The sequence below is a fragment of the Pygoscelis adeliae genome, unplaced genomic scaffold, assembly GCF_000699105.1.
Source record: "Pygoscelis adeliae isolate BGI_AS28 unplaced genomic scaffold, ASM69910v1 Scaffold59, whole genome shotgun sequence".
NCBI classification, from domain to species: Eukaryota; Metazoa; Chordata; class Aves; order Sphenisciformes; family Spheniscidae; genus Pygoscelis; species Pygoscelis adeliae.
This window is the reverse complement of record NW_008825565.1, coordinates 331,739-340,594: the sequence shown is the minus strand read 5'-3', so window position 1 is coordinate 340,594 and position 8,856 is coordinate 331,739. Positions and strand designations below refer to the sequence as shown.

The window sequence follows — 8,856 nt, the reverse complement described above, 5'->3', positions numbered from 1 at the left end:
GTGCGAGCGGCTGTACAGCTCCAGCGGCAAGGGGAGTCCGCAGGGCTGCCCGGGAGGGATGGGATGCGGGGAGGCGTTTCGCCTGACGGAGGTTGGCCTGCAGCGAGTCCCCAAAGGCGGCGGTCCTGCGTGTGGAAGGTGGGCTTTCCGGACAGGCGATGTCATCCCGGAGTAGCAGTTTCCCGCTGCAAGGGCGTTTGCGTCCCCTTGGCAGTCGGAGGACTTGCCGTTCCAAGCCGAGGCACGCTGCGAAGGACGCGGCGGATAATGCTGCTTAGTGCTGTGTATTGGTGCTAGCAAAGAACTCCGGGCTTGCTTCTCTGCCTGGCCCGGAGCTGCCGTACATAGCCCGTGTAAGAGAGATGAGCTTTGTGCATCTCTCAAATCGGCGACCAAAGTTTTTCAGTGAATTGTTACTGATTGCTGTTAGGGGTTTCCTGGTTCCTGAATGCTGAAAGCTTTGAAAAGCAAAGAAGCCACCTTTCTTCAAAATGTCGTACTACTTGGAATGAGCAGGAATAACACAAAGAGAAGTTTTTTAGTGTTGGACCTTTCAGTGAGTGAACCAAGGAAGTCAGGCTGGTTTTCTGCATTTTTGTAATTTAGCCAAGATAACTGTTACCTGTAGCTTCCTTTTCCACAAAGTGTGCTTGCTCCTTATGGTAAGGTCACTGCTGCCTGAGCTGCTAGGTAATGTCGCTGTATTCTTAACATGTTTGTGAATAATGATGTCCTAATGGTCCCCTGAATCCAGTTTTCTTAATCCTTAAGTTTAGTAGTTTAACAATCTTGAAACTTTTTTAAGTTTTCCAACTCCCTATATTCATAAGAACACAGTACCTTTTACAACACTTTCCAGCAATATGATTATTTAGAGTAATAAATATATACGTATGTATGACTAAAATGAAATGTTAGTATTTTAAACACTGATGGCAATTTAAGTTTTTGTATCTCTATTCAACTTACGCCTCTTCTAGAGAAAAGAGTTAATTCTTTTTTAAAGGCCAGGTCATATTGCATGTAGAGACTGTAACCATGGTTTATGAAAATAAATTTCTGTTTTTCAGGAAGAGTTAGATATGTCGATGTATCCTGTTGAAAGCATTAGAAACTTCAGTATTATAGCTCACGTAGATCATGGCAAAAGTACACTAGCAGACAGATTGTTGGAAATTACAGGTAAGCATTCTCATTTTATACTACCTTTCTTGACATGTAAGATGACATGTAAGTTTCTGTAGCTTTGATTATTACTAAAATATCTAATATCTTTGCTCTTCTAGTGCCAAGTTGCTTGTGCTTTTAGGCTGCCAGTTGTATAGTGTTACAGATGCGAATATGATGGACTTTCTTTCTGGTTGAGATCTGCCTGCAAGTAGGGGTAAGGAAGTGTGTAATTCACTCAAGGAAGTATGTATTTTAGAAAGAGATGAAAAGGAGTGTAATTCTTTGTTCAAGATGCTACTCCTGTCATTCCTGACCAATCGTCCATTAGACCAGTACACAGCAAGTTAATGATATTTACTGCTAGTGTTTGGGGTAGACAGAAGGGGACTGTCATGACCTAGGAATTCTGGACAGAGTAGTTTTCAAAAGTGTTACTGAAACAGAGAGGAACTTCAGCTGCTTGTACTTAGATGAAAGTAATGATATGTCCTCTTGTGAGCCAAACCATAAACAGCTGCCTTTCATGGTGGTGAAGCTGATATGACGCTGCATAGTAAGTTTTAGAAATGTACAGCCCTGTGTTGATTTAGATTTAGTGTGTAGAATAGCTGCTAGTAATTAAGTGTAAATTCCATAGATTCTCCGCTGCTATATAGACTTGCTTTTTCCTTCACCCTGAGTATCAGTGAAGTTGTGTTACTTTCATCTTCAGAGGTTTTTATTTTGTCCTCATTGGAGTGCTGCTTGGACTTCAGTGTTTTTATTTCTGTGGTGGTGTTGAGGATAAGGAAAACTACCCCCCTTTAAAGTGAAAGTGAGAAACAGAAGTGCTAAGGGATCTTCATATCTATAAAGTGACTCTGAAACTAGGCTTTCCTTGGAAGAGAGAGACAGAGGTTGCCTTAGAGGGTTCTCTAAGGTAAGCTGTAAAGCAATTGCTGTATCTCCCAAGAGAAAGTCTAATTTCAGAGCAGAGCTTAAATTAGCTACTCAGAAATACCCTTTGGAAGAGTCTCGCTTTTTTCATTTAAGGGGTGAGCAAAACAAAACCTGGGAGAGAAGCTTTTGATCAAAGTTATTCTTTATGGTTACCTCCTGCATGTCGCTATGGGCAATTTTACCTGATGCCTGTGATAGAATGGAGTTTTGAAGTCAGGTCTGTCAAGCTCTATGATAATGCTCTTTTTGCAATTGAGATTGGCACTGGTTGGAGCCGTGGGCCATGGAGCTACTCTGCAGTGATAGGATGTGAAGTTTCTTTAAACATCAAAATTATTTAGCACTGAGTGGAATTTCTGCTACTTCTTAATCTCTAATTTAGACTTACATGATGTTTTGTATCCTGCTTATCAGGGAAAGTATTTGATATAACTTCGTACGTAAAAAATTTATTTAACAGATGTTAAGAGCTGAAGTTAATTTTATTTCTAAATGAAAATCTAAGTTTAGCTTAATCAGATGGAAAAGCTTCATTTGCAGCTGCAAGTCCCGTGCTCTCCTGATTAATGGCATTTTCAAGGATTTTTGTTTTTTGAGAGCTAATGTACTAAATGGGGTAATAAAACTGTTTCTTTAATCTTAGGAACAATTGCTAAAACTGACCGTAATAAACAAGTGCTGGATAAACTGCAAGTGGAACGCGAAAGAGGAATTACAGTTAAAGCACAATCTGCATCTCTCTTTTACAGTCATGAAGGAGTAAACTACCTCTTAAATCTTATTGACACGCCAGTAAGTTAAGTATAAACAGTGTTTAAGTCACACAAAGCTAAATGTCTTTGTATTTACAAGTAGGAGGTGTCTGGCTTCTTGTGTTTATTCAATTTCTTTTTTTGTAAGAATTGTGTTTTGGATGAACATATAGACAAATGAAAACATCATAATACAGAAGTGCTTTGCAAAGGACTCTAGAAATACCTGAAATTGTAAACATTTATTTTCTCCACAGGGCCACGTAGATTTCAGCTATGAAGTATCACGGTCACTGTCTGCCTGTCAAGGTGTCATACTTGTAGTGGATGCAAATGAGGTAGAGTTTTTAATTCTTGTTTTCTGCTTAGAATTTAAGGAATTTTTTAAAGTCAGCTAGAGAGAAGATTAGGTTTTTTTAATTTTTCCATCAGGGTTTTTGCCCCTGGTTTATCTCCATAAAAGTATTACGTTACAGAAGAAGAGTGATGGGATCAGATCCTACTTTGTACAGAGTATGAACTTTGCAGATGGCAGTCTGGAGAACTTTTAGCTGTTGTATCAGCTATAATACTCATTTGAGTACCTTCAGTTTCTTGTTGGGAAGTTTGATGATTGATTCAACCAACCACACTTAGTTATAACTAACTGCTGTTGTGTTTTTGATTGTCAATAATACAAACCAATACTGGCAACGTTAAAGCTAAAGGACACTATAAGCTGAAAGTAAATAAATTTACTCTGGAAACATGAGAAGTTTTATACCCACTGGATTAACAGGTTCTTGACTGATCTTTCAGGAGAAGCAGAAGACTGAGGGAGTAAAATGTTTGTAAGGTGATACGCTCATAAATTTACAAAGTCTGTACTAGGAGGGAAGTGAAATTAGAGATCTTAGTTGTACTTTTATTTGTACAGTGCTAGGAACATTCTGAAGAATCAGTTAACAGACTAGAATATGAGGATTATGGGAACATGATTTTAAATACGGACACATTCTCACAAAGCATTTTGATAATTTTCTCTGTGGCATATTTACGATTGGATTGTGCAAGGGTCAAATGAATGCTACTTTTTTCCTTGTTATATTAAAAAAAAAAAATTCTAACTTCCTTTCAATGATTATGAACACTTGTTCCTTCCTAGCTTGGTGGGCAAGTGGACTTCTTAAGTAAGCTTCAGTAATAAATATGTTTTCTAAATGTGCTGATGTTTTTATATTTAATGTGTATAAATATCTATACATCATATTTAAATGTTGTGTGATTATTTGGTATTCTGTATTTGCCTCTTAGTCAGAATGCTCACAAACTCAACTTCTTCATTATAATTGCTAATGTTTCTCCTGCCAGCCTGAATTCTGGAGGTAATTTTCAAGATTTAGGTCTTGCATACTTCTTACTTTTTTTCCTTTTTGTTTTTTACTAATTTTTTGTTTGTTTCTTTATGTTGCCTAAAAAGTTAGGCCCCTATATCCATAGTGAATATCCCCATGTAAGTAACTTTCCACTTGATCTGTTGTAAACAAAGGGGAAGACAAGAAGTAGCTTCTCTTTTTTTCCTCTTCTCCTCCCACCCACTTCTGACCTCTCTGGTCTGATTCTCACATTAGGCTTTATAATCTCATTCATTAGCGTCTCTGTCTCCCTCTATTTGTTTTTCCTTGTCTGGTACTTGGATCTGGAAGGTAATCTTCATTTTTCTTCTAATCAGAGCTGTTCTTTTGCCATCCTTTTGAAAGAAATGTGAGGTACAAAACTTACAATTTGTTTTCTTTTTTGAAAATAACTGTAAGGTAAGTTGAAGGTATGTTCCTGCCCTCTGGAGTAACTACATACAGTCTTATCACCATGATAAACATCCCTTTTTTTTTTTTGATTTGTCCATTTGTGAATAGTTTGTTGTGGACAAAGAATCTGTTTTTTGAGGTACCTGTTATGATCTTGGTTATTCAGAAATAAGTAACATATATAAAAATATGTACTTGGTGCATAATGTATGCATAATACTGTTATCTATAAATAATTGCATGTATGTGGTCACACATACAGCGTTATTAGTTTGTCTACTTATATTCAGATTATGAGAAATGGTACTTAGGAATGTTGTTTTCTTTCTCAGCAATGTGTATAATTAATAACTTATTTTCAGTCCCCCAAATGAAGGAGTGGATAGAAGAGCAAAGTAATCTTATATTGTATAGTATTCCTTAAAAAAAAAAAAAGGGAAAAAAAAAAAAAGGAAGATTCCGTGTTAAACTCTTTTAATGCTTATTTTCTAGGGTATTCAGGCTCAGACAGTGGCCAACTTCTATCTTGCTTTTGAAGCACAGCTTGCAATAATTCCTGTCATAAATAAGGTAATAAAGGTTTCAGAGTTTCATATTAAATAGTTGGGTTGTTTAAATATATAGAAGATTTATAAGAAATGTATCCTCAAATAGAAATATATAATGAAAAAATAGCTAGAATATAATAAGAATTCTGTGTTTTACTCATAAATACATAAAGGTTCCTTGACTTGTATATTTGGAAACTACAGTGCTGGATCACATGGAAGACGTGATTGCCTGTATATTTAGCGGTTTGTTGTTTTTCAGATTGACTTGAAGAATGCAGACCCTGAAAGAGCTGAAAAACAAATTGAGAAGCTGTTTGATATCCCTATAGATGAATGTGTAAGGGTAAGATCTCTTGACGTTTTATAACATGTCTGATTGTGTATCTGTATTCTCTTTGTAGCTAATGAAAGACATGTACACGCAGTAAATCAACAGGGTGTCATCTGTCTGCCTGTCTTTTTCTGACATACATCAATTTCTTTAAAGATTGTCTCCTGGAAAACAAGAGTGGAGAACATACTTTGTAGTTAAAAATTCTAGAATGTCTTGATGACATCAGATAGATTTTAAATTATTTCTCATTGTGGGTCCATAAATTGTTTGCACTTTTACTGTAACAACAATTGCCATTCAGGAGAGAAAAAAAAATGTTACAGAATAATTTATAATCAAATAAGCATTTCATAGTAATAGCGTTCTAAAGTGTGCTTCAGAGTGCTGTTATGGGTAGTATGATCTGTGGCCACCAAAACTGTCTAAGTAAATGTGACCCTGTTTAATAGATACTGAATGAATGTAAGACACGTCTTATAAAATTGTGTTGAACTTATTTTAGATTTCTGCTAAACAAGGAACAAATGTTGAGAAAGTTCTTCAAAAGGTCATTGAGAAGATTCCACCGTAAGTTCTGTATTTTGTTATGAAACCTTGTAAGGTTAATTAGGAAACCATGAGTTGCATTTATACAGTATAATGGCACTAGTTTTGCACTTAATATTGATCTGATTTAAAGTCAATACTTTTTATAAAGAGATGTGGGAGAAATCTAATGTCTGAGCTGGTTAAGTCAGTTTCAAATTGCAAATCAGAAAAAATGACACTTCAGATTTGAGATGCCTTTTAAAAAATGAATGTGTGAATGTCAGCAGAGAAGATTTCTTTATTCTTAAGAAGTGGGAGAGGCAAGTGAATTCAGTATGAAATGAAAGATGAGAGGTGAGTGACTAAAGGTGATAGTTCTATGAAAGCTTATATAGCTTCCATGAAACTTAGTGTTTGAGGATCTGTGTGTGCTATTATGCCTCTTGAACATTGCATTGTTAAAATGGTAAAGGTAATTGAAATCTATTGTGCTTAGAGTTTCAAATCCTGAACCCAACCTTTAAAGTAGACTTTTACCTAGGAACTTGATGACAAAGCTGCTGAATTACAGGTCGGTTTCAATCAGCATATTGCTTTTCAATCTTTTTTCCTACTATTAGCTAATAGTTGTAGTTATCATATTAGTTAATAATGATAGTTAAAAGAAACCACAATGAAAATCTGAGAGTAGGTTTCTGTGAAGGATGGAATATATATACCAAAATATCAGTGGACTTTTTTTTAAAAAAAAACTCAGCTGTTGGAATGTAACTGTTGAATTTTTATTTTCCCCGTAATACGATATTTTAAGCATCAGTTTCACCTGTTGTGAAATGGGTATAATGAATATGCATTTGGTTTTGTTCTATTTGTACTCCTATTACACATGGGAGAAAAAAAATGTAAAGAATTGCTGCAGAATAGTGAAACACTGAAATGATGTCTGGTATGTGTTTGTTTACTGAAAATTACTCAGTAGTTTTATCTGTTTTAATATGGAAGTTTTTGGGGTGCTGGTGCTTCCTTATTTGATATTGAATGAAAAACACACTGCTTAATATATTGTTTTAAATTTTTTGTGACAGACCCCACTGTAATACTGCTGATCCATTGAAAGCCTTAGTATTTGACTCCACCTTTGACCACTACCGAGGCGTCATAGCTAACATTGCACTCTTTGGCGGGGAGATTCAGAAAGGGCATAAAATTGTGTCTGCGCACACAAAGAAAAGATACGAAGTTAATGAAGTGGGAATTCTTACTCCAAATGAGCAGCCAACGCGTAAACTGTAAGTAAAAATTTCTTTCAATGGAACAAATCATAAATTGGTATAAGATACAAAATCCTGCATTTCTGTTTGATTTTTGCTTTGAGTGGTAAAGGCTGGGAGATGTCTGGGTTTTTTGTTCTTGTTCTTTGGTGATGGGGGTTTTTTTATGATTGTTATCTAATTTAATGCTCAATGTCAGTGTTTTTCATTTTGGGCATGCTGAGGCAGAAGCTTTTGGGGACTTCTTGGACACTGCTAGGGGGAGGAAGCCATTCTGTCATCTATAGTACATGGAACATCTGGACAGCTAGTTTTTTTAAAACTAGCATTTGATATTCTTATTCAGCTGTCCAATTTATTTCTAGGAACTACCTTGTTTGAGAGTGGAAGGGCATGGGGCTTCATCTTAGTTATTGCTGCAGCATATTTTGAGGGTGGAAAACTTAAAATCCATGCAACAGCTTCCAGAAACTGGCTCCTCATGGCAGCATTGGGAAGAAAATCAGGTACTTAGAATTAGCGGAGAAGCTTTATCAGTTTGCATCAAAGTATGTGTTAATGACTCTCTTGGGAGATTCTCAGTGAGACTCTGTGTGGTGGATTGAACCCAGCCAGAACTAAGCACCCAACCTGCCACATTCTCGCTACCCCAACCGCAGCAGGATGAGGGAGAGAATTGGAAGAGCAAAAGTGAGGAAAGACTCGTAGGTCGAGATAAAGACAGTTAACTAAGTGAAGGAAAAATAAAAACTGGGGGGGAGGGGGGGGAGTGATGCAAAGACAGTTACTCACCACCTCCCACAAGCAGACCGACCACTAGCAGACAAGCTAGTGTACAAGCAACAGCCACCTTGGAGAGACTACACTCCTTGTTTTTTATTGCCGAGTGTGATGTTCTATGGCATGGAATATCCCTTTGGTCAGTTTGGGTCTGCTATCCTGGTTGTGTCACCTCCCAACCTCTTGCCCTAGCCTGTTTGCTGGGGGGGGACAAAGTGAGAAACAGAGAAAGCCTTCATGCTGTGCAAGCACTATTCAGCAATAGCTAAAACACTGTTGTGTTGTTAACACCATGTTATTCACAAATCCAAAGCACAGCACCATATGGGGCTGCTATGAAAAAAGTTAACTCCATCCCAGCCAAAAATGGTACGCTGTGTTTTACTCTATCTACCATGGGTTCCTCTCCAACAGCATTATGTGCTGATGGAAGGCATTTGTCTTTTGTTGTTTCTTCCACTCAGTATATGAAACTTGCTGTGGTGGCAGCTGGGAACTGTTCTGGTTCTGTTTCTTAGATCCTTGAGAAGTTTCTTCTAGCTCCAGCTTTCAAACTGGGAGTAGCACAGAATTCAAAATCCAGAACTATAAATGGTCTGTTTAACTGTAACAGAAATAGAGCTACTTGAGTCAACAGATAGTTTGTCCCTTGGAATAAAGTTCACAGCTCAGAGGAGAAACAACTTAAATCTGGCTTTTGGACTGTGTATGGGTTTTGAGGAGGGTGATTTATTTGAATTTCTG

The 8,856-nt window shown here is 37.1% G+C and overlaps 1 protein-coding gene across 1 annotated transcript in view; it reads left to right on the top strand.

Annotated features, from left to right (window-relative positions):
- The first annotated feature begins 6 nt into the window (after positions 1-6).
- GUF1 (GUF1 GTPase homolog (S. cerevisiae)) overlaps positions 7-8,856 on the top strand; it is a 21,505-nt gene continuing 12,655 nt past the window's right edge. Inside the window, exons 1-8 of the mRNA XM_009332429.1 lie at positions 7-35; positions 1,075-1,182; positions 2,753-2,901; positions 3,119-3,199; positions 5,141-5,218; positions 5,459-5,542; positions 6,036-6,100; positions 7,147-7,350. Coding sequence (XP_009330704.1) covers positions 1,083-1,182; positions 2,753-2,901; positions 3,119-3,199; positions 5,141-5,218; positions 5,459-5,542; positions 6,036-6,100; positions 7,147-7,350 — 761 coding nt within the window. The 5' untranslated portion in view covers positions 7-35; positions 1,075-1,082. The remainder of the gene's footprint in view (positions 36-1,074; positions 1,183-2,752; positions 2,902-3,118; positions 3,200-5,140; positions 5,219-5,458; positions 5,543-6,035; positions 6,101-7,146; positions 7,351-8,856) is intronic.